Source organism: Budorcas taxicolor, chromosome 1 (genome assembly GCF_023091745.1).
Source record: "Budorcas taxicolor isolate Tak-1 chromosome 1, Takin1.1, whole genome shotgun sequence".
NCBI classification, from domain to species: Eukaryota; Metazoa; Chordata; class Mammalia; order Artiodactyla; family Bovidae; genus Budorcas; species Budorcas taxicolor.
The window spans coordinates 174,887,795-174,913,608 of NC_068910.1; the positions used below are offsets into that span (position 1 = coordinate 174,887,795).

Consider the following 25,814-nt stretch of genomic DNA (forward strand, 5'->3'; position numbering starts at 1 on the left):
GCCTATTAATGATAGAACATGGACTTAACAACTCTCTTAAGTTTGTCAAAATAATTACAGAATGATACAAAATAAATACAAATGAATATTCAAACACTTTTCTTAAGATATACCACTAGGAAAAAATTAGAAAGTGATGAGTCATTCATGAATAAATGAGTGAATGAGTTAACCTAAATCTTTATCTATAGATTTTTATTCAAATGGCAGGTGGAGAGACAGAAGGATTACCCTGACCCCAGCACCTTACCACAATAATTATATTCCATTTAAATTTTTTTTTAATTTCTAGTAGAGAAAAATGATTCCAAATTAAACCAACATTAGGATTAAAGTACATATAATTATATGAGTTGTTATTTGAGTAATCTCCCCTGAGTAATAACCAGGGGGTTTCTGTTAATATACCAATAAAGCAGAATATATAATCATTCAAGTTTCTCCTTTTTTTCAAGTAGTTTTCAATAGAGAATTCTGAATTCATAGGTACGATTCTGATGACCACACAAAACATCTAAAAAATAATGCATAATATTTATGAATACTGATTTTAAATATGAAGTCTTATTCCTTAAAAAGAAAACCAATCTACTATTTCACTAATAGATAATTTGAAAAAGACTGTTTTCCATGAAAATAAATGTGATTTTCTTTTACCTTTATCTCACATACAATATGAGTCTAAACACAATGGATCCTGAAGGAAAAATAAAAGCTTTAAAAAGATGTTTGTTAAGTTCTTCTGCGTAACTGATACATTAAAAATGTATAATTACAAAGTAAAATTTTTTCTTGTTATCTTTAGCTTTAATAAATTAAAAGCTAATACCACATTTAAATATGCATTTTCCTTCTTCCCAGGCTCCTTGCCATACTCCATCCGGAATTTGGGCAAGGAAAATATCATAAAATCATTTTCCATTTTTCCTCTCTCTGTTTCTCTGCTCCCCACCCTGAACTCAAGCCCAGGTATTTCACAAGGCACCGGCTGGCAGCAGGTAAAATACATCTCTCCTCTTCTGAGAGCAGAAGATGATAAAACCCAGGAGTAATCATATACAGGTGACAAAACTCAATATAAAAACTCATGTCCATTAACAGAAAAATGGAATATAAATTCTAGGAAATTGTTATGATTCAATATTTTAAATTATGTTTGAATGATGTGCTTTCCAATGTGTCATTGACATTCATCTGAAACATGTAGAAGCAAAGTGAGAGAATCTTTCACAGCAATCTAAGCATTTATCTGGGTACAAATATTAAAGGATTCAGCATGAGTGAGGTTGCCTGCTGAGACAGAAACTGAAATGCCAGGAGGCATATTAAGAGCCATTGTAAATGATGCAATTCATGGCAGACAGCCATTTAGAAGCCTACATGGATTTATTGTTAACAGAAAACAGAAGTGGCAGCAAGAGATATACTGTTCCATTTCTCCATTCTTGACATGAATATCATTTATAATACAGAACAACACATATGCCTGAGTACCTTCCAGAAAACATTTCTATGTTATGTACAGTGGTAAAATACAAATGAAATACATTACAAAAACCACGGCTTCATGATTAATATCATACATCTCAATCACTCAGCAAATTAGCAAATACCTCCCACACACTCAGGTGGCACAGTGGTAAAGAATCCACCTGCCAATGCAGGAGACACGAGATGTGGGTTCAATCCCTGTGTCAAAAAGATACCCTGGAGTAGGAAATGGCACCCCATCCAGTATTCTTGCCTGGACAGTCCCATGGATGGCAGCCTGCCAGGTTCCTCTGTCACAGTCAGACATGAGTGACTAAGCACGCAGGCCTAGGTACCCACCACTAGGTACTAGGTCCTAATGGGTTATTCAGGGGGAGATAAAGACAGTTACTGCCCTCAAGGATTTTGACATATTAAAAGGCAAGACTTAAGGACAACCATCAACAAAAACACAAAATAAGACAGTATCTACTCTACTGTTAAATGATTTGTTTGAAAATATAAGTGTTATATTATAGGCTTCTGCATAACAAAGGAAACCATAAATAAGACAAATGACAATCTTCAAAATAAGAGAAAATATTTGCAAATGAAGTAACAGACAAAGGATTAATCTCCAAAATATATAAACAGCACATGGATCTCAATTATCAAAAAACAACCCGATCAAAAAAAATGGGCAGAAGAGTTAAATAGACATCTCTCCAAAGAAGACATATAGATGGCCAAGAGGCACATGAAAAGATGCTCATCATCACTCAATATTAGAGAAATGCAAATCAATACTACAATGAAGTATCATCTTATACCAGTCAGGAAGGCCATCATCAAAAAGTGTACAAACAATAAATGCTGGAGAGGGTGTGGAGAAAAGGGAACCCTCCTACACTGTTGGTGGGAATATAAATTGATACAGCCATTGTAGAGAACAGTATGGAGATTCCTTAAAAAACTAAACAAAGAACTACCATGCTGCTGCTGCTGCTGCTAAGTCGCTTCAGTCGTGTCCGACTCTGTACGACCCCATAGACGGCAGCCCACCAGGCTTCCCCGTCCCTGGGATTCTCCAGGCAAGAACACTGGAGTGGGTTGCCATTTCCTTCTCCAATGCATGAAAGTGAAAAGTGAAAGGGAAGTCGCTCAGTCATGTCTGACTCAGCGACCCCATGGACTGCAGCCTACCAGGCTCCTCCGTCCATGGGATTTTCCAAGCAAGAGTACTGGAGTGGGGCGCCATTGCCTTCTCTGAAGAACTACCATATGACCCAGCAATTCCACTACTGGGCATGTGAAAGTATTAGCCACTTAGCGGTATCTGACTTTGCAACTCAATGGATTATAATCCACTAAGCTCCTCTGTCCACAGAACTCTCCAGGCAAGAATACTGGAGAGGGTAGCAATTTCCTTCTCCAGAGGATCTTCCCGACCCATGGATTGAACCTGGATCTCATGCACTGCAGGCAGACTTTAGCATCTGAGCCACCAGGGATATCCTGAGAAAACATTAACTCAAAGAGATACATGTACCCCAGTGGTCATCACAGCACTGTTTACAAAAGCCAGGTCATGGAAGCAACCCACATGTCCATCGGCAGATGAATGAATAAAGATGTGGTACATATATGCAATAGAATATTTAGTCAGTCAGTTCAGTCCAGTCGCTCAGTCGTGTCCGACTCTTTGCGACCCCATGAATCGCAGCATGCTAGGCCTCCCTGTCCATCACCATCTCCCGGAGTTCACTCAGATTCCCGTCCACTGAGTCAGTGATGCCATCCAGCCATCTCATCCTCAGTCGTCCCCTTCTGCTCTTGCCCCCAATCCCTCCCAGCATCAAAGTCTTTTCCAATGAGTCAACTCTTCGCATGAGGTGGCCAAAGTACTGGAGTTTCAGCTTTAGCATCATTCCTTCCAAAGAAATCCCAGGGCTAATCTCCTTCAGAGGAGTCCAAGGGACCTTATTACTCAGCCATAAAAAGGAATGAAATTGAGTCAGTCGTGATGTGGATAAACTAGAGCCTTGTCATAAAGAGTGAAGTAAGTCAGAAAGAGAAAAACCAATATCACTAATGCACATATATGGAATCTATAAATATGGTAGTGATGAACCTATTTTCAGGGCAAGAACAGAGATGCAGATGGAGAGAATGAACAAAGCAGGGGAAGAAGAGGAGGGGCAAACTGAGTGAGTAGCATTTACATACGACATATATACACTACCATGTGGGAAGCTGCTGTATAACACAGGGAGCTCAGCCTGGGGCTCTGTGACAACCTAGAGGGATGAGAGTAAGGTGAGAGGGAGGCTCAAGAGGGAGGGGATATATGTATACTTATGGCTGATTCACATTGTTGTATGGCAGAAACCAACACAACATTGTAAAACAATTATCCTCCAATTAAAAATAAGTAAAAAAAAAAACAGTAGATGGGAATGTGATGGTATCTATGGTGGCGAGGAGGGGGACAAATGACTGTACACTATTAACCTTGGTTAACAAACACAGAAAGGGAAAAAAAGGAGGTGAGAGAAGCGAAACAGAGCCGAATTGCTGCCAGGCACAGAGTAATGTGTGTATCATGCCTGTGAAGTAGCTATTTCTCTGACCACTTTATAAATGAAGAATCAAAAGCACAAAAAGAGGGAATCCTCCGGCACTCCAGTGATTAGGACTCAGCACTCTTACTTCTGAGGGCCCAGGTTCAATACCTAGTTGGAGAACAAAGATTCCACAAGCCACACAATGTGGCCAAAAAAAAGCTATATGCTAGAAGTACAAAAAGATTATGAGGCAGGCAAGGTTGGGAGTTAAGCGATAGCTGAGCCTCTACTGTTTATACAACATCATACACTGCTTCCCTTCCTTTATTCTTGTCCTACTAGGATTTAGTCCAATAAAAACTATATTTTGTATTATAATGATAACTAATTTTAAGTAAGGGAAATTAAAGGGGAAAAGATAAATAGAAGGGGTACTGAATGTCTGGGACAGAAACTCTACAGAGATAATTAAAAAGCTTGAGGGGAAAAAAGATCTTTAAGAACACAAAGCAGGAAGAAGTGTACCTTATTTTGGTAACCATGTTGCTATAGTAACAACATGATGATACACAGAAGAGCTTTCAAAGTTACACTGGTAATAAAAGATATACACGAATACATAGGTCTATTAATGTTGTTGAATAAATATCAGTCTCTACAACCTTGCCAGATCTAGTAATGAGAAACCCATGTAAACATTATTTATACCAATAGTAAAAAAGAGCTGTCAAATTCTAGTATATACTATGTGTAATGCATCCACAGAGAAAAAAGGAGAATGGAAAAAGAGTATGCTCTATCCCTAAGTACTTTAGTCTGGAACACAATCTAGTGCTGGTAGAGGAGAAAAATGAAAAGATTACCTGATCTTAGGGCTACACGGTATAAATAAAACTTTTTCAGGTTTCTCAATGTTTAAGAAATCCATAATATAAATATCAGTATAATATATTGATATCTATACATCTAGACTAAGAGAAACACGATATAGACATCCAGGTTTAAACTACGTGCTAATGACACTCTGTGTCTATTGGAGTCATTTTTCAGTGGCCTGCAAAGAACCAATGCTCTTCCAAATGGTACTCAACCTTTTCTTTCCAGTGCTCCCCATGCTCACATGCCCAAATACAATCTCATCAGTAACAGCTTTTGTTTCACTGCAGAGATTCCCACTTGGCCCCAAAAGGTAAATCAGAATCCTAGGAGAGAAATGAAGGTTTGAGAAGGCCCCTAGGTATTTGAAATAATTGTCTACGTGCTGTGATTAGTCGCTCAGTCATGTGCAACTCTCTGTCTAAGAAGTATGCGCAAACAATGAGAGCTATAGTTCATCAGTTCTTTGTTCTATAAAATCTTGATTACTCAAAATTCATTGTCCCAAACATTTTTCACATGTATGCCTCTTATATTATTTCCATAAACAAGAGAGAATATGGTACAAGTAGAAAAAGCTGAGCCTAGATATCTTAAAGATAAGACCTTTAAAGAAAAATGGAGCTCTGGATAAGTTTCTTGAGATACTAATTTTTTCCTTCTTCAGGAATTAAAGTAAGCATGAATGTGTGATTTTCTGGAGGGAAATGTAATGCACAGAGAGGGAGGCCTGCTAGTGTCTTCTTTCTTACAACTTCTGCAGCTGTTCAGTCACTAAGTCGTGGCCGACTCTGCGAGCCCGTGGACTATAGACCACCAGACTCTGTCCATGGGATTTCCCAGGCAAGAATACTGGAGTAAGGTCCCATGTCCTTCTCCAGGGGATCTTTCTGACTCAGGGATCAAACCTGGGTCTCCTGCGTCTCCTGCTTGGCAGGCGGATTCTTTACCACTGAGCCACCTGGGAAGCCCCTTCCTTACCACAGAACCTATTATTTCAGAAAGCAACAAACCAACTCCCTGAAGTAAGTTCCCCAAACTACCCTGCAGTTGTGGGAAAGCTTCTGACCTCCTATCACAGGCACTTCCCCTGACAGCTTCTCTCTTCATATTTCTGCCTAGAAGTATACTTTTGACAGTGCAAAAGCCATCTTGAGATCATGAGGAGATCAGTATGAGACTGAAGACCTACTCAGTGAGAAAGATGTAATGAGAGATGGAAAAGGCTAGATCCCTGGTGACATTCTGAGATGCCTACACCCCTTCTTAACTCAAGAAACAAATAAACCCTTGTTCATGTAAGCCATTTGCTATAGAAAGTGTTATTATCTGACATAACTGGTCTATGAGGGAGGCAGTTTTGACAGAGGAAGATGATGACTCACAAAATCTGCCACGTTGACCCTATTATCCTCTACTCCAGCCAGGTACATCTCTTCCTCCAACTGTCTTCATTTATAAACTCAGTGTCTCTACACTCTATTAATTGGATTCCAAACTGTGGGCTCTGAACCCTTGGTACCTACTTATGCCCTTTCCTTGAGCTGACTAGTCTAGACTTGACTTCCTTGATAGCTGTGAGAATGGCCAGCTATCAACAGAACTCCTAAGTCTAATTCCTCATAGACAGGCCTATCTTTTTGTTCCTCAAATTTCCATGGATCATCTCAATTTGGCATAAGCGAGAGAAATTGAAATTATTTAGCAAGCATGTAGTGATGCATATATCTAACTACTGACTTTTGTGAGCTAGCTATTAACATTGTGAAATTTTAAGTCATTACTTTAAAAAAAATGTTCTTAGTTACTCAGAACAATATTTAATTTTACTAAAAAATCAACCCAAGGTCACAACCAAGATGGAGTAGCTCTTCTACTCCCAAGTTCATCTCTTAACTAAAAAACCCTGATACCATATAACACAAGCACAGCAAAACCATGAAAGGCAGAAAGAAGATGGCAGATGGCCTACTGACTTCACGATTTGAGAAACACCAAGGCAATGAGATTCCTGAGTTTTATTATTATCTCCCATATATCCCAGATGAGTGTTACAGAAATTTCCAACCCAGAACCACCAACAGCAGAGACCCCAAAAAAAGAAAACGAAAAGCTCCAAAAAAGTCTGATCAACTTAGCTGATCAGGTAAAGTGTGACTAAATAATTGAAAACAATCTTTGTAATATTCACTTTCTCAAGCCAAATATCAACTGTAAAACTGTACCTCCCCAGCTCACAGTTTAAAGACAGACATAACTGAGCAGAGTTGATATTCCATACTGCCACAGCCCTGCCCTATTGATGCAGGTGGTGCACTCCAAGTCTCCTGGCTGGTGTAGTATCAGTGGGGTAAGCTAGGAACTGATCTTTCATTCCCCTCTGTAGAAGCAAGGCATGCTCCAATACCCCCCACCAGGGCAGTGTCAGTGGGGTCAATGGGGAGCTGAGCCTCCACCCCTACCCTGCACCAATGAATCCGAACAAAGTGGTACAAGTTGTTAGTAGTAAATAGTCCATTCTGAGCTTCCCACGTGGTGCAGTGATAAAGAATCTGCCTGCCAACGCAAGAGATGCAGGAGATGCGGGTTTAACCCCTGGGTCAGAAAGATCCCCTGGAGTAGGCAACGGCAACCCGCTCCAGTATTCTTGCGTGGAAAATTCCATGGACAGAGGAGCCTGGCGGGCTACAGTTTGTGGGGTCGTACAGAGTTGACATGATTGAGTGACTGAGCACACAGTCCACTTTTCTTATATTCTTGGTGTCAGTGAGGCCCAGTGGGGAATCAAACCCAATTGGCAGCAAAGAGACCAAAGGAAGCAGTGAAAAACAAGACTAGTGGCACTCTTATTCTGACTCCCTAACATATCCTGTGTCAGAGGGTTTCAGTTAGAAGCCTCTAACCCCACCCAGCATCAGTGAGATAGAAGAAGGTGGTGTGAGACAAAGTAGTCACTTTGCTTCCCATCCTCTGGTGCCAGTGGGATGTGTAGGGAGCTGAGCCTCTACTCCCAGATGGCATCAGTAAGGCAGAATCAGGGCCAGCTGGCACCTAACTTCTCCCATCCTTTGGTATCAATGGGGCACAGAAAGAAGTCAAACTTCCGCTACAAAAAAGTGAGAGACAGCTCTTTGGTTCTCCCCTTCTGGTGACAGTGAGTTAAGTGGGGAACTGATCTTATATTCCCATGCAGAGACACAAGAACCTGCAAGTTGGTGACTCACTTTTGCCAGAAAGGTGTGAGTGGGGCTAAGGGTGATATGTTAACTTCAACTTCACCAGTCTGATACAAGGCAGGGGGAACCTTACTTTTGAAAAGTAGTATTTGTGGACACAGCAGGAAGCTGAACAAACACACCCATTTGGCTTTCATGCTTTACCACAACAAGGGGAGTGTGTGTTTTATATATATATATATATAGAGAGAGAGAGAGAGAGAGAGAGAGAGAGAGAGAATAGGATCCAGAGTCTCATAGTGTAACTTCCAAAATAATCAGGACTCAACAGAAAATCACTCATCATGCCAGAACCAAGAAAATCATAACATTAATTAGTAAAGATAATCAACAAACCCAGCATTGAGATGAATCAGATGCTGGAATTATTTGATAAGGATTATAAAGCAGCCATCATAAAAATTCTCTTGAAACAAAAGAAAAAATAGAAAATCTCAGCAAAGAAATGTAAGTTTAAAAAACTAAGTAGAAATGATAGAACTGAAAGATAAATAAGTGAAAGAAAAAAAGAAACAAACCTCATAAGACAGGCTCAACAGCAGAGTATAATGACAGAAAACAAAATCAGAGGATGTTAGGACAAATCAACACCCAATCTAGACAAGAACAAAAATAGAAAAAATAATTAACAGAGTCTCAGAGACCTGTGTGACAAAACAACAACAAAAAGCTAAAATTCATATGATTAAAGTCAGAAAAGGAGAGAATAAAGAGGAAGTATGATTAAATAATATTCAATAATGGCTGAAAACTTCTAAGGGCAAGAGATATAAACCTACAGATTCAACAAGCTGTAGGAAAGAGTCTTTTCTATACAAATAGAATAAACCCAAAGAAATCCATGTTAAGACCATCATAATTAAACCATAGACTATGACCAATTATGTATATATACTGCAATGACTAGAGCAACCTCTAAGAAACCTATACAAAGCAATATATTTAAAACACTAAAAGTAAGTCAAGATATAATCCTAAAAAATATTCAGCAAACCAATCTGAAAGTAAAAAGAGAAACAGAAGTAAGAGAACCAGAGGAAATAAACTGGACACAAATAAAATGGCATACATAAACCCTAACATATAAAAAATTACCTAAATATAAATGTAAATCTAAATACACCAATTAAAAGAGATAGGCAGAGTGGATTAAAAAAGAAACATTCTTCAAAAATATGTTGTCCATAAGACTGACTTTAAATTCAATGACATAAGTAGGTTGAGAGTAAAATAATGGAAAAAGTATACCATGTAATAAACAGTTTTTAAAAGCAGCAGTTGCTATACCAATATCAGATAAAGTAGATTTCAGAGCAAAGACAATTACTAGAGACAAAGAATACTACATAATGATACAACAATCAATCCAGGAAAACAAAAATTTTAGATATGTTCATACCAAACAAAACAGCTACAAAATAACATGCAGCAAAAATGATAAAACTCAAAGAGAAACAGACAAACCCACAATCAGATCTGGGAACTTCCAATATTCCATTATGAGCAACTGATAGACTTATTAGACAGAAAATCAGCAAGGAAATGAAAGAACTCAAAACCATCAATCACCAGGTTTTAATTGCCACTTTTAGAAAACTCCACCCAACAATAGCATTATACACATTTTCTCCCAAGTACCCATGGAACAGTCATCAAGGCAGATGCATATCTTCGGCAATAAAACAATTTTAACAAAATTTTTAAAGTTGAAATCATACAGAGTATGTTCTCTGACCATAGTGGAATCAAACTAGAAATCATTAATAGAAATCTGACAAGAAAGTCTATAAACTCTTGGAAACTAAATAGCATACTTCTAAATAATCCATATGTCAAAGAAAAACTCTCAAAGGATAATTTTAAGAATTATACAAAAACACACAGAACTGAATGAAAATGAAAATACAACATATCAGAGTAGTGAAGACAGTATCACAACTGAAGTAGTGAAGAGAGTAAATCTGTTAAGTGATACTTCCTAACATCTAAAGAAAAACCTGATTGAGCTTCTGTCAGAGGGAGGGGAAAAGCAAATATTTTAAATATGCCAGAGCTTTCTATTATGTTTAACACGGCCTTCCCTCAGGAGAAACTATTTTAGCAGACCTTAACCTGCTGGGATATTATCTGAGCCTAACTGACCTGACAAAAGGAAAAACCCAGCTCTAGCTCATTCTAGAAATACTGTGTCACCTAAGGGCAGGGTGGGGGATGCAAGATCTGGCAACTGAGAAATATCTGTTAAGTTGACAGTCCACAGGCAAAGGCTCACTACAAGACTGAGACATAATCATAGGACTGCAGAATACTTCTCCTCCCTTGACATTACCACCACATTACTAAAGGTATATATTGCAATTCCTTTTATACCTTTATGTCTTGTCCACCTATCAACAAAAACTTATAGTGTACACTAAAAGGCAACAAAGGAGTCTGAAGAGACTGAACAAGCATCAAAAGTAGAGTGAGATATGGCAGGAGTGTTGGAATTATTAGATCAGAAATTTTTTAAAATTATGATTAATGTGAAAGGGGATGTAATACAAAAAGGAGACAACATGTAAAGAACAGATGGATAATATAAGCAGAGACATTGAACTTTGAAGAAAGAATCAAAAAGAAATTAGAGATTTTAAAAAAAAATAGTGTTTAACAGAAATGAAGAAAGTCTTTAACTGGCTCATTAAAATAGACATTACTGAGGAAAGAATCTCTGTGCCGGAGGATATGACAATAGAATTGAAAAGCTTCTAAAACTAAAAAGCAAAAAAAAAAAAATTAAAAACATAATAGAATATCCAAGAACTCTGGGACAACTATAAAAGATATAACATTTGCCTAATAGGAATACCAGAAGTAGAAGATATAGAGAAAGGAAAAGAAGAAATATTTGAAACGATTGACAATTTCCTCTAAATTATAATATTGTCAAACACTAACCACAGATCCAGGAACTTCAGAGAATACCAAGCAGGATAAATGCCAACTAAGGTTTAGCATGGGCTTTCCTGGTGCCTCAGTGGTAAAGGATCCACCTGCAATGCAAGGAATCACAGAAGACGCAGGTTCGAGTCCTGGGTCAGGAAGGTTTCCTGGAGGAGGGTATGGAAACCCAGTCCAGTGTTCTTGCCTGGCATGGACAGAGGAGCATGGCAGGATATAGTCCACAGGGTCACAAGGAGTTGGACATGACTGCAGTGACTGAGCACACACGCACATATATATTTATATATACATACATATTTATGTATGCTTATTTATAAGTAAAATAAATGGCAGCCATGATACAAGGGATGGGAGGGGGAAATTAGGAATATTTAGCTATTATAAGGCACTTGCACTACTGGTGAAGCAGTGAAGTGTTACTTAAAAGTTGACTTGGATTAGTCATAAAAATATATCGCAAACTCTGTGTGTAAGTTACTAGTCATGTCCCACTTTCTGGGACCCCATGGACTGCAGCCTGCCAGGCTCTTCCATTCATGAAATTTTCCAGTCAAGAATACTGGAGTGGGTTGCCATTTCCTTCTCCAGGGGATCTTCCTGACCCAGGATTGAACCTGGGTCTCCCACATTGCAGACAGACTCTTCACCGTCTGAGCCACCAGGGAAGCCTCTAAAGCAACACCTTAAAAAGTGAGAAAAAGAAGTATAACTGATATTCTGAAAAAGATAAAATGGAACTATATTAAATGCTTGATTAAATCCACAAAAGACAGGAAAAAAATTGTGAAAGACAAAAATAAGAACAGAAAAAGGGCAGCAAATAGAAAACAATAACCAAAAAATGATAGGTATTAATCCAACTATGTCAGTCATTACTTTGATTATCAATGATTTAAATACACCAATTTAAAGACAGTCAGAGTAGATCAACTATCACATTGTCTTCAAGAAACACATTTTAAATATAAAGACACACACAGACTAAACAGAAAGGGGTGTAAAAAGATACATCATGCTAACACTAAACAAAAGAAATTGCAGACAGAGAAGACTTCAAAACAAGGAACATTATCAGAAATAAAGAGGGGTATTATATAATGATAAAGGGGTCAGTGTTCTAGGAAGAGATAACAATCCTTAACAAGAGAGCTTAACAACAGAGCATGAAAATATTGGGTTGACACAAAAAGTTCCTTTGGATTTTTCCATAAGATGTTATGGAAAAACCCAAACAAACTTTTTGGCCAACCCAATATGTAAGGCAAAAGCTATAGAGCTACAAGGAAGAACAGATTAATCACTATTAGAGTTGGAGACTTTAACACCTTTTTACCAAAAATGGACAGATACAGGAGGCAGAAAATCTGTAAGTTGAACTCAATAGTATCATCAATCAACTGATGTAAACTAACATGCATGGATGATTTCACCCAACAACAGCAGTACAACGCATTCTTCTCAAGCTCACATTCACCAAGATAGACCACATTCTGGACCATAAAATACATCTTAACAAATTTAAAGGAATAAAAAACCATACAACGTTTGCACTCAGACACCTAACAATGAGATAAAGTTAGAAATTAAACTGAAAGAGCTAGGAAATCCCAAAATACTTAGAGATTAACCAACACTCTTCTGATTAACAGATATATCAAAGAAGAAATCACAATGAAATTTTAAAATACTTTGAATTAAATGAAAGTGAAAATACAACTTACTGAAATTTGTGGGATGTAGCAAAAGCAGTGGTTACAGGGAAATTTATGGCACTGAAAACACTTATTTGAAAAGAAAGATCTAAAATCAGCAATTTAAACTTCCACTTTAGGAAACTAGAAAAGGAAGAGCAAATTAAATCCAAAGTAAGCAGAAGAAAAGAAATAATAATAATTTATATAACTCCAAAAAAAATTATACCAGAAGTCAATAAAATTGAAGTAGGAAATCAACAGAGAAAAAAATCAATAAAACCAAAAGCCGCTTCTTTGAAAATATCAGTAAGATTTATAATCTTCAGATAAGGTGAACAAAGGAAAAGGGAGAAGATTACAAATTGCTAATATCAGAAGTTAAAAAGAAATCATCAATAGAGATCCCTCAAAAAACTAAAAATATATGATCCAGCAATTCCACTCCTGGGTATAGAACCAAAGGAAACAAAAACATTAATTCAAAAAGATACACACACTCCAATATTCAAAGCAGCATTATTTACAATAGACAAAATATGAAAGCTACCTAAGTGTCCATCAAGAGATATATGGATAAAGAAGAGGTGTTATAGTTATACAATAGAATACTACTCAGCCATAAAAAAAAAGAATGAAAAATTTCCATTTGTAACCATGTGGATAGACTTGGAGGGCATTATGCTAAATGAAATAAGTCAGACCAAGAAAACACAAATAACATATCACTTATGTGTAGAAACTAAAACATAAAAAAAGCTAATGAATATAACAAGAGAAACAGAATCACAGAGAACAAACTAGTGGTTACCAGCAGGGAGAGAAAAGGAGACAATACAAAGGTGGGGGATTCAGAGATATAAACTAATATGTATAAAATAAACTAAAAGGATATACTGTACAACATGGAATACAGCCAATATTTTATAATAACTATAAGTGGAGTTGTAACCTCTAAAAAGTATAAATCACTATGCTGTACAACTGTAACATATAATATTATACATCAACTATACCTCAACAGAAAAAGAAAAAAGTACAAAAAATTTTAAAAAGAAATACTATGAATAACTCTATGCCCAAAAATTTGATCACCAAGATAAAATATTTCAATTCCTTGAAGAAATGATAAAACTCACACAAGAACAGACAATTTAAACATAGCTTAACCATAAAAAAAATTTCAAAAAACTTTCATCAATAATTAATAAACTTCCAAAACAGATAGCACTAGGCCCAGATGGAGTCACTGGTAAATTCTACCAAATATTTAAGGAAAAAATTATATCCATTCTGTCTTCCAAAAGATTGAGAATATTTCCCAACTCATTCAATGAGGCCAGCATTACCCTAATACTAAATCATACACAGGAATTACAAGAAAACTACAGATCAATATCTCTCATGAACATGGAAGTAAAGTCCTCAACAAAATATTAAAATATGTAAAAATTAATTATATACCACAACCAAATGGGATTTATTCCAGGTATCAAAGCTGGTTCAATAGTCAAAAACCAATTAGTCTATCACATTAACAGGCTAAAGAAAAATCACACAAGCATTTTCAACAGGTACAGAAAAAACATTTGACAAAATCCAACATCCATTCAAGATAAAACTCTCAGCAAACTAAGATAAAGAAAAATTTCCTCACTTTTATAAAAAAAAAAATTTAGAGAATTCCCTGAAGTTTCAGTGGTTAGGACTCTGTGCTTCCACTGTAGGGGGCACAGGGTTGATCCTTGGTGAGGGAACTAAGACCCCAAATGCTGCGCAGCACAGACAAAAAAAAAATTACAAAAAATCTACAGTTCATGTCATATTTAATAGTGGAAAACTTGAAGGCTTCCTCCTGAGAGCAAGAACAAGATATCTCCTCTAACTACTGCTATTTAACATTGTATATGAAGTCCCAACTTGTTCAGGAAGACAAGAAAATATAGGTATACAGATTAGGAAAGAAGAAATTAAACTTTGTTCACAGACAACATGATCACCTATACAAACAAACTGGAAAAATCAACAAACTCCTGGAACTAACAAGCACTTTCAGAAAGGCTCCAAGATAGAAAATTGATTACATAAAAGTCAGTAACTTTCCTATATACCGAGAACACATGAAGTTAAAAATCATTACCATTTACACTAGTGCCTTCCAAAAATATAGGTATGAAGTGCAAACTGATGAAATATATATAAGAACTATATGAGAAAAACTATAAAACTCATATGAACAAAAACAAAGAAGAACAAAATGAAAGAGATATTCCATGTCTGTGGATTATTAAGATTCAACATTGTCAAGACATCAATTCTTCTCAACTTGATCTACAGATTTAATTCAATTCCAAGCAAAATCCCATTAAGTTATTTTGTGGATATGGACAAATTCTGAAATTTACATAGAGAGGAAAAAACTCAATATTGAAGGAAAAGAGCAAAGTTGAAAGACTGACAAAATCTGCCTTTAAGACTTAGTATAAAGCTACACAATATTAAAGATGGTATAGTTTTGGTGGAAGAATAGGCAAATAGATTAATGGAACAGAACAGAATCCAAAAATGGAACCAAATAAATATATGGTGAACTGATCTTTGACAAAGGAGCAAAGGCAATGTAATGGAGCAAAAATTGTCTTTTTAAACTGGAAACAACTAGACAACATCCTTATGCCCCCTCCTCCATCCTCAAAAAAAGGATTCTAGACACAGGTCATACACACTACACAAATATCAACTCAAATGAATTATAGACCTAATATAACATACAAACTGCAAAACTCCTATAAGGTAACATAGAAGAAAACCTAGATGACCTTGAGTACAGCAGTGACTTTTTAAATATAACACCAAAGGCAAGATTCATGAAATAAACAATAAGCAGGACTTCATTAAATTTTAAAACTTCTGGTCTACAAAAGAGAATATCAAGAGAAGTGGAAGATGAGCCACTTAATGGGAGAAAATATTTGCAAAAGACATCTGATAAAGAACTATTATCTAAAATATACAAAGAACTATTAACACTCAACAATAAGAAAACAAGCAATCTGATTTAAAATAGGCAAAAGACCTGAATGAACACCTCAGAAAAGGAGACATACAGATAGCAGACATAATAAAATCTAGTCAATCTCATACATCTTCAAGGAAATGTAAAGTAAAACACAAGATACTATTACATACCTATTAGAATGGTGAAAATCCAAAACCCCAACGACACCAAAAGTTGGTGAGAATTTGGTAACAGGAACTCTCATTCATTGCTGCTGGGAATGCAGAATGAGAGAGCCACTCTGGAAGACAATTTGGTAGCTTCTCACAAAATTATACATACTTTTACTATTTGATTTAGTAATCACACTCTTTGGTATTTACCCAAAGGAGCTGAAAATACATGTCCACACAAAAACCTACACATAGATATTTCCAGCAGCTTTATTCATAACTGCCAAAATTTGGAAGCAACCTAGGTGTCCTTCAGTTTGGTGAATGGATAAACTGTGTTTCATCCAGAGAATGGAATATTATTCAGTCCTAAAAAAAGAAACAAGCTGTAAAGCCATGAAAAGACATGGAGTAAATTTAAAATGTATATTACTAACTGAAAGATGCTAATTTTTAGAAAGTTACACACTATATTACTCTAACCATATGACATTCTCTTTCTTCTTCAGTCATGTCTGACTCTTTGCAACCCCATGGATTCTAGTCCATGGGATTCTCCAGGCAACACTGCTGGAGTGGGCTGTCATGCTCTCCTCCAGAGGATCTTTCCAACCCAGGGATCGAACTTGTATCTCCTGCATTGGCACGTGGGTTCTTTACCACTACTGTCACCTAGGAAGCCCATTTTGTTTTGGAGTACAGCCAATTAACAACATAATAGTTTCAGGTGAACAGCAAACGGACTCAGCCGCACATATACATGTATCCATTCTCCCCCAAACACCCCTCCCATACAGGCTGCCACATACCATTATGCTGCCACATAACTATATGCCATATAGTAGGTCTTTTTTGGTTATCCATTTTAAAAGTAGCAGTGTGTCCATGTCAATCATCCCAAACTTCCTAACTATTCCTTCCCCACCTCCTTCTGCCCAGCAAAAAGTTCATTCTCTAAGTCTCTGAGTCTGTTTCTATTTTGTAAGTAAGTTCATTGGCATCATTTCTTTTTAGATTCCATATATGAGAGATGTCATATAGTATTTCTCCTTCTCGGACTTATTTCACTTAGTATTACACTCTCCAGGTTCTTCCATGTTGTTGTAAGTGGCATTCTCTCATTCTTTTTAAAGGTTGAGTAATATTCTATTGTATGTGTGTACCATATCTTCATTATCCATTCTTCTGTCAATGGACATTTTCAACATTATGACATACTGAAAAAGGCAAAACTGTGGAGACAGCAATGGAACAGTGATTGTCCATCCTTAGAGGGGAGGGAGGGACAAACAGGCAGAACACAGGATCTCTAGGGCAGCATTATCTATTCTGTATGATACTACAATGGTAGATACATGGTATTTAACATTTGTCAAAACTCATGGAATGTACAACATCAAAGGGGCTCTGTGACAATCTAGAAGGGTGGGATGGGGAGGGAGATGGGAGGGAGTTCTGGGAGGGAGGGGACATGGGTGTACCTATGACTGATTCTTGCTGATGTATGATAGAAAACCACAAAATTCTGTAAAGCAATTACCCTTCAATTAAAAAAAAATGAATAAAGTGGCAAAAAAAAAAGCTAACCCTAATGTAAAACCATGTATTTGGGGTAATAATGATGTACCAAGACAAGCTCATTAACTATAACAAATGTTTCTCTGTAATATGGGGTGTATATAATGAGAGAAGTTATAGGTGTGTTGTTGTTTAGTTGCTAAGTCATTTCCAACTCTTTTGTGACCCTATGAACTGTAGTCCACCAGGTTCCTCTGTCCACGGAATTCTCCATGGACGAATACTGGAGTGGGTAGCCATTTCCTTTTCTAGAAGATCTTTCCAACCCAGGGATTAAACCTGCATCTCCTGCATTGCAGGTGGATCCTTTACTGCTAAGCCACCAGGGAAGCGCTTATAGGTGTATAGGAACAAAAAATAAATAAATATTTTTAAAAGAACAATAAAAAACATGAAATCACAAATCTAACTAATAAACAGATTAAAAGACTTACCAAAACAACAATACCATAAAGGTTTTAAATATATGTTGTTTTTCAACTTGCTTGAATCTAGGTTAGCAAAAGACAGAACAAGTTTCTGTTGTTTGCAACCAAAAGGACTTGACACAGAACCCTTTCCAGAATTCAGCGTAAGATATTGTGAGTTTGAGTGAACTCCGGGAGTTGGTGATGGACAGGGAGGCCTGGCGTGCTGCGATTCATGGAGTCACAAAGAGTCGGACACGACTGAGCGACTGAACTGAACTGAACTGAAACAACCATGAGAAAATATTAGCAATGTGTAAATAAAGTATAAGTCCATATTATATTAAAAACTCCTATACATAAACAGAAACGTAGAAATAGTACCATAGAAATTCGGGCAATATATATGAACAAGTGATTCATAAAAGAAGAAATATACATATCTAATAAACATGAAAAAAAATTCAACCTCACTAGCAATAAAGAAACACAAATTAAATAATCATGAAGTAACTTTTTTTTTCACCAAGAAAAAGAGTGAAAATTTGAGAAAACTTAAGAAGATTCCAGTACTAACAAGATCTAAGAAAATGGCCACTTTATAAACTATTGGCCAAATATAAATTAACCCTGTCTTCTCAAAGGACAATTTGGTATAATGTCCATCAAAATCTTAAATTGGCATTTACTTTCTTTTCAGCAATTTCACTTCCAGGAATTTATCCTATGGAAAAACATATGTACACAAGAATATAAATATAAATACTATGTGTAGTCATAAATACTGGAAATAATCTAAACGTTGAAAAGAGAAATGGTTCAGTAAATCATGGCATATTCTTAGTAAGGAAGACATTGTAGCAGTTAAGAATAAGATAGATCTACATGTATAACATGGAACAATTTCCAGAATATAAAATTAAGTGGTAAAAGTCACACATACTTTTAATATATTACTTATATTAAACACTAGTCTATTGAAAAGTTTTAAAACTACATAACTTAAATATAATACATTACAAATATTGAAAATCTATATCTTTAATAAAGCTTAGGGAACAATGAAGGATCTAGAAACATACACCAAACCATTAAAAGTATTAATTTTTATTTCCGGTGAAAGAAAGTAATCAGAAGAATAAAAAAGGACTTTCTTGAATTTTCTTCTATATATTTCTTTTATTTTGTATGTTTATGTATTATTCATATAATTACTAAATAAAGTAAACTATTACACTAAACAAAAGAATCTGACAAGCAAAAACCCTCCGTATTTAAAATTTTAAACTAAATACTTTATTTTTTTTAATTTTTCCACTCAAATATGATTAAATACTTTTTCAGACCTGAAATTCAAGGAAACAAAACTTTCCTAGCCAAAGACTAAGAACTGATATTTAATATAATTATTTAAATTTGTAATAAAATTTAAGACAAGTACTTAATCCTAAGAGATATAAGAAAACTTCTACTTTACAAGGACACAATGTTCAATATATTCATTAGTTCATTGTTTATTACATTAACTGTCGATATTTTAAAGTGGAAAAATATTTATTCAAAGGAAAAGTCATGAAACAACAGCAAAAATCCTTTTGTCTTATATAAGCCCAATGAGGTGTCTTTAGGCAGAATAAATTGCTGATTGGACTTGACCAGCATTAGGAACTCAATCTCTGATTTTACTCCAGCTTTATTGATTTAGAATCAGGTGCCAGTTTTAATGTTTCGGCAACCTTTGCATAACATGAAAACCTTATTCTATAAATCTAAATGGTCAAGGACATCTTAAAAAAATACTAGATATAAAAACTATCAAAATTCACCTGACTTTTTAGAGACAAAGCTTTCTAATGATAAAATTAAGATATAAATCTGGAGAAAAGTAAAAGTCAACCCATCTCAACTTATAGTTACTGAATTAATTGGTTTCCAGTTATTCAGATGGATAGAGGAGGCTGGTAGGCTATAGTACAAGGGTCACAAGAGTTAGTTGTGACTTAGCGACTAAACCACCACCACCAATGATTCAGACAGAAACACAGCCTCAAAGGAATGTTCAGATTGTATCTAGAAATTATACTTAGTAATCAGTAATAATTACTGAACAAATTCAAATGTACCAAGGTATAAATTATACTTGATATAGATAAATTCTAGAAAAACAAAAGTCAAATCTATTTTCTATACTTTTTTTCCAAACTAAATAAATGAGAGAAAAGAATAACATACTCTAACCTTTCTGTTTTGGATTCATTGTCAATTTTGCACTGTTCAAAATCTTGGCTAAGAGACTGTAGTTTTTCTTGAAGTCTCTTTTCACGTTCCATACTTCCTTGATAAAATTTCATCTCTTTTTCCATTGCTTTTACTTTTTCTTCCATAGCCTTAAACTCATGTAGAATTAGATAGCTGACTCCACAGTACTTACAAACTTTTTCTTCAGGAGACATCTATAAAATAGAACATACATTTACTGAAATGATATTTTTTTATTTCTAAAAAATAAAGTTCAACTGAAGATGTTATTACAATCATCTTGGCCAAACGAAGTAAATGTATATTGTGCTCTGCCATGGAGTAATAATTACAACACTTCATAAAATTTTTAAAAATGGCGTGATATTGACTGACAAAATCTTGGAATTAGAATAGGATCTTTCAGGGTAATAATTTCTCCACAGTATCTCTAAGAAAGATTTACCCTTGAAATATCTGCCATAAAGTAAAACTTTTTGATGAAAATATCTTTATAATTCTTGCTTTAAGATGAATTTTCCCTGATATGGGAAGAAATAATTGGCCTTTCACTGCCAACTGCACTGTGATCCTGGAGATGGCTCTTAGCTTATTCAGACTTCATTTTCCTCATTTATACAATTATGGCATTGGGCCAAATGAGTTCTCAGTTCCTGTTCAGTTTTAACATTTTATGATTTGCACAGAATTTAACATTCTGTCATAAAACCACAGATAGAAGAAACACTTTGAACTTAATCTCCTCTCCCTAAATCAGTTCTTTTCCCCCTCAGGTAGGTATAGTTATACCTATTTTACAGATAAGAACATAGGGACTACTGAAGTTAAATAACCAGCTGATAAGTGGAGAAGCTGACATTAAACCCAAGTCTATTTTAAAACCAGCACTTATGCCTGTAATCATTTGTATCATATTTATCTACCATGTGAATGTCTGCTAAATTCTCTTACTTCCTTCAGATAAAATGCTTATATATCTTTGGCCAGATACAGGGAGTGAAAAATAAAATTTTAGTGAAGTCACGAGAGACGTAATTCTTTTTTCTGTATCAAGTATATAAATATTCCTCAAGCAGCCTCTACCTGTCTTGCTTTTCATAAAGATAAGAGAGATTCATTAAATATTTGCTTCAGGGCACTAAAACTAAAGCAACTCTTGGACTATACAAAGAATGCTTACTCTTAATGCAACTTTGTTAAGACTATAGAAACTGCTCCTATAACTAAGAGTGATGCCACCATATATGCCTATCAATGCCATCTACCATATGTGCCTATCCATGCCATTATAAAAGAGTTACTTGACACAAACTAATAATAACTTTTATAGTTATTTTCATTTAAACTTAATAAAAATATCAAATTAAAAACTATGATATAATACTATGGGATTCAGATGAATGACTACATCAGTCATCTAACTGCGACTGACACCAAATTTATAGATTTATGAAACAAGTTTGAAAGAAATCATAAAGATAACCTGGCTTAAACGTGGATGTCTTCATTGAGACTATCCCAACCTAGATAAGTTGTTATCCAGATTCTATCTCAGCACTCAAAAATGATGGGAAACTACTTTGTAAAACAGCCTGTTTCATCTTCTGATGGTTTTGTCTATGAGGGAATTCTTTCTCATGCTGATCCCAAATCTGCTTCCCTGGAGCATCCACCAGTCCTAAACCACCTAGTAACCATAAGGAATCACCAGATCTTTTTCTAATATTTAAAGACGGCTATTAGGAACACTACATATCTTTTAATTCTTTAGGTCAACACTTCCAATCCCTTCAGCTATTTCACATAATGACAGTTTTGAATTTCTTTCTCAGTCTAGATAATTTTGTCGAAACATGTTCCAGTGTTCTATATCTATTTCAAAGTATGGAGTCCAGAATTGAATACTACTGTTGGTCTCATTAAAGCAGAGTAAGAGTGGACCCATATTTCCCTCATTATAAGATCTCAATAATACCATTAGTAACATCATTTAACACAGTCAGATCACAATGGTCTTCTGTATTTTTACCAATTATATGTTGCTATTATATACTATAACTGGCTTTTATGTTAAATAAAACCCGTACCCAAAAACACACTGCAGTGTAAAACCATGTCCCATTATAGTGAATATACCAAGCCATTCCTTCCCACTTATGTCCCCTTTTGTAGAGAATCCACCTTCCATAGTCCTGGCTACTCTGGTAATACGACTACTCCAACAAGCCACCCTAGCATGGCTGAGTGATAAATGAAGGTTGGACATCTAACCTAGAAAAACCAAGTCCTGAGCTGGGATGACCCAGCTAAGACTCTTATAGTCTCAGGCAATGAGGACATCTTTAGCACAGTCAGGATATATAAGGATCACATGCAAGGTACAGAGTAAACCACATTACTGGGATGAGAGAGAAGAATGAGCAAACACACAAAGATGAGAAAAAGACACTGCAGATCCAGTGTAAGAGAGAAAGAAACTGGCACCAGATACTATCTCATACCCAATGACCTTCCACTTCCTTACTCCAGTCCCTGCTAAGACCTAATTACCCTACTTGCCTTTTGGAATCCATACCCAATATTCTCCCACTATTCTCACTTTTCCCCCTAAAGCTACAACCAATAACCTTCATGACTTTGTATCCCGAAAATTCTAAGCTTTGTATCTTCTGCAAAACTGATTCTGGCAAGTTGTTTTATCCATCTAATTTATTGATAAAGGATGTTGAATATGAGTTCTACCCTCAATATAAGGTTGAGGGTAGAACTCTACAGCTTGTCATATTTGCTTGGTTTGGTCTGGGGGTGGTTTAGTTGCTAAGTCATGTCCGACTCTTGTAACACCATGGACTGTAGCCCACCAGGCTCCTCTGTCCATAAGATTCTCCAAGCAAGAAAACTGGAATGGGTTGCCATTTCCTTCTCATATCTGCTTGCTGCTGCTGCTGCTGCTAAGTTGCGTCAGTCATGTCCGACTCTGTGCAAACCCATAGACGGCAGCCCACCAGGCTCTGCCGTCCCTGGGATTCTCCAGGCAAGAACACTGGAGTGGGTTGCCATTTCCTTCTCCAATGCATGAAAGTCAAAAGTAAAACTGAAGTCACTCAGTCGTGTCTGACTCTTCACGACCCCCTGGACTGAAACCTACCAGGTTCCTCCGTCCATGGGATTTTCCAGGCAATCATATCTACTTGGTTAATACTAAATCCATTACTCAGCACATTACAGATACAGTGTTTCAACTGGTTGCTAAACAACCCAATGACTTATGTAACCTGTCTATATTTATTCATATGGACTTTAGGAATATTAAGACAAACTTTGTCAAATGCCTTCATAAATTCCATATATTCTATGTCAACTACAGTCCCTAAATCCAGTGACTCTGCACAAAATGGAATGGCAAAGCCTACATGCTAGTTCTGTTCAAGAACATAAAATTGGCTCAAGGGTTGTCGTCTTCCCTAACATAACGCCCAAATTGCCCTTTAATATAGTCTAGAATCTTGTCTGGGAGTTCACTGGTAGTAATTAATGGTCATTCTATACATGGAATGGTATTTGTATGTTATCCTCTTACTCTCTACATGTTTTCAAAGATCACCAAGAGTGGCACTGCAGTCCTACTGAAATATACTATCAGTCCCCAGGAATATAAATCATCCAGGTCAAAAGACCTGAACGAATGCAGAACATATGCATATTTTCTTACAGTCCCTTTGCCCATCATGAGTTCTGGTTCCTTCTCATCAACTTAAAAATTCTTACTCTAAAGAACTTTTATCCTTAGCCTATTAATCACAGTTCTTTCCCTGCTCCTGGGAAAATGCTGTGTCCTTATTTTAAAGAAAACTCTTGCTGGATAGAGCTTATTTGCAAGCTCTTTTGATGTACAAAACACAGAACATATAAACTTCAAAATTGTGAAAATATTAGAATGTTATTCCACCATAGCAAGCATGGTGGGAAAAGCTGAAATAAGTGAAATATACATGCTATAAATCAGGCTTCTAGATGTACAGTATAGGAAGCCAAAATATGATATTTACTATAATCTAGGAAACAAAACAATTATAAAATAAATAATAAATCCATAAGAGTAGTCTCTAGGTTTCATTTAGTATAACCTAAGTCACTGATGATCTACATGAAACAAGTATACTGAACAAAGGTTTCAGTGCTATTAAATTGTAGATAGTTTTCGGTAAGTAAAACTGCAACAGTAAAATGTAATAACACTTTCAAAGTCTTTGTATCTGTATAGGCTAATTACTTAGGACATTTCTGTGAAACTTGAGAAGATATGAAATACTATAATTATGTTCCCAAATGAACTAAGTAAACCTTAGCTGTTTTTTGTGAAATATAATTTGTGCTTCATTCTTATAACTTGGTGTTGTATCATGTCGTTTTGTAAGTAAAATAATGACATGTTGTCATTCTTGAGAAAAGAGCTATCATTAGCAGGATGTTTTTGCTTTTTACAAGATGCACTTTGGAGGAGGTATCAACAAAAGCAGTATATTAAACAAATGCGGAGCCATTTAAAAATAAATTGTAAACTATACTTCTCAAATGTAATATTTGTACTTTTCAAATTATAGTTATTTAATATAAAACGATGCAAATTTTTTAAAAGGTTAAATTAGGCTTCAGATGCTTTTCAAAGCTAACTATGCTTCAAATGGAAAAAATACTCAGTAACCTCCTAGTGCCCAAGTGAAGCATTCTCTGCTCAAAAAAATTGTTCTCCCTTCTTTTCCCCACCCATTCCATGCTTTCTATACTTGCATAAGGAGGAAAGAAATAGGAAAAAATTCACTGCTATAAAAATGACAGCACATATAAAATGTTAAGCGTTCTAATAAGTTTTACATTAAAAAAGATACCTTTACTCAAAACAATAAGTGTCTAGCTAGTGAATTTCATTCAGATTGGGAGAAACATTTTCAGACAGAACAGAGGACCTTTTAAGTCATTAGTAACACAGACCGCCTGACCAGTTCATAAGGCCATCAAAAGCCTTCCTTTCAGTAAGTCAACTGGCAGTACCTCCAACTTGAAAACCACTTTGGTAAGGACCATCTACCCAAAACCCCTATATCCAGCAATATGTGCTTTTCTAAGATATAAACACTACTGTTCTCAAATTTATACGAAAAGGCAAAGGAACTAGAAAAGCTAAAAGAGTACTGAAAAACAAGAATAAAGTGGGAAAAGTATTTTACCTGATTTCAAGGTAAATCTGTATTGCTACAGATTCAGTTGAGTTCAGTTCAGTTCAGTCGCTCAGTCGTGTCTGACTCTTTGCAACCCCATGAATTGCAGCACGCCAGGCCTCCCTGTCCATTATCAACTTCCAGAGTCCACCCAAACCCATGTCCATTGAGTTGGTGATGCCATCCAGTCATCTCATCCTCTGTCATTCCCTTCTCCTCCTGCCTTCAATCTTTCCCAGCATCAAGGTCTTTTCAAATGAGTCAGCTCTTCGCATGAGGTGGCCAAAGTATTGGAGTTTCAGCTTCAACATCAGTCCTTCCAAAGAACACTCAGGGCTGATCTCCTTTAGAATCGACTGGTTGGATCTCCTTGCAGTCCAAGGGACTCTCAAGAGTC

General features: G+C 36.0%; 1 protein-coding gene across 1 annotated transcript in view; it reads right to left on the bottom strand.

Annotated features, from left to right (window-relative positions):
- The window catches only part of LEKR1 (leucine, glutamate and lysine rich 1), a 206,096-nt gene extending 185,704 nt beyond the window's left edge, over positions 1 to 20,392 (bottom strand). The window contains exon 1 of the mRNA XM_052645445.1: positions 20,178 to 20,392. Coding sequence (XP_052501405.1) covers positions 20,178 to 20,392 — 215 coding nt within the window. The remainder of the gene's footprint in view (positions 1 to 20,177) is intronic.
- Positions 20,393 to 25,814: the final 5,422 nt, after the last annotated feature.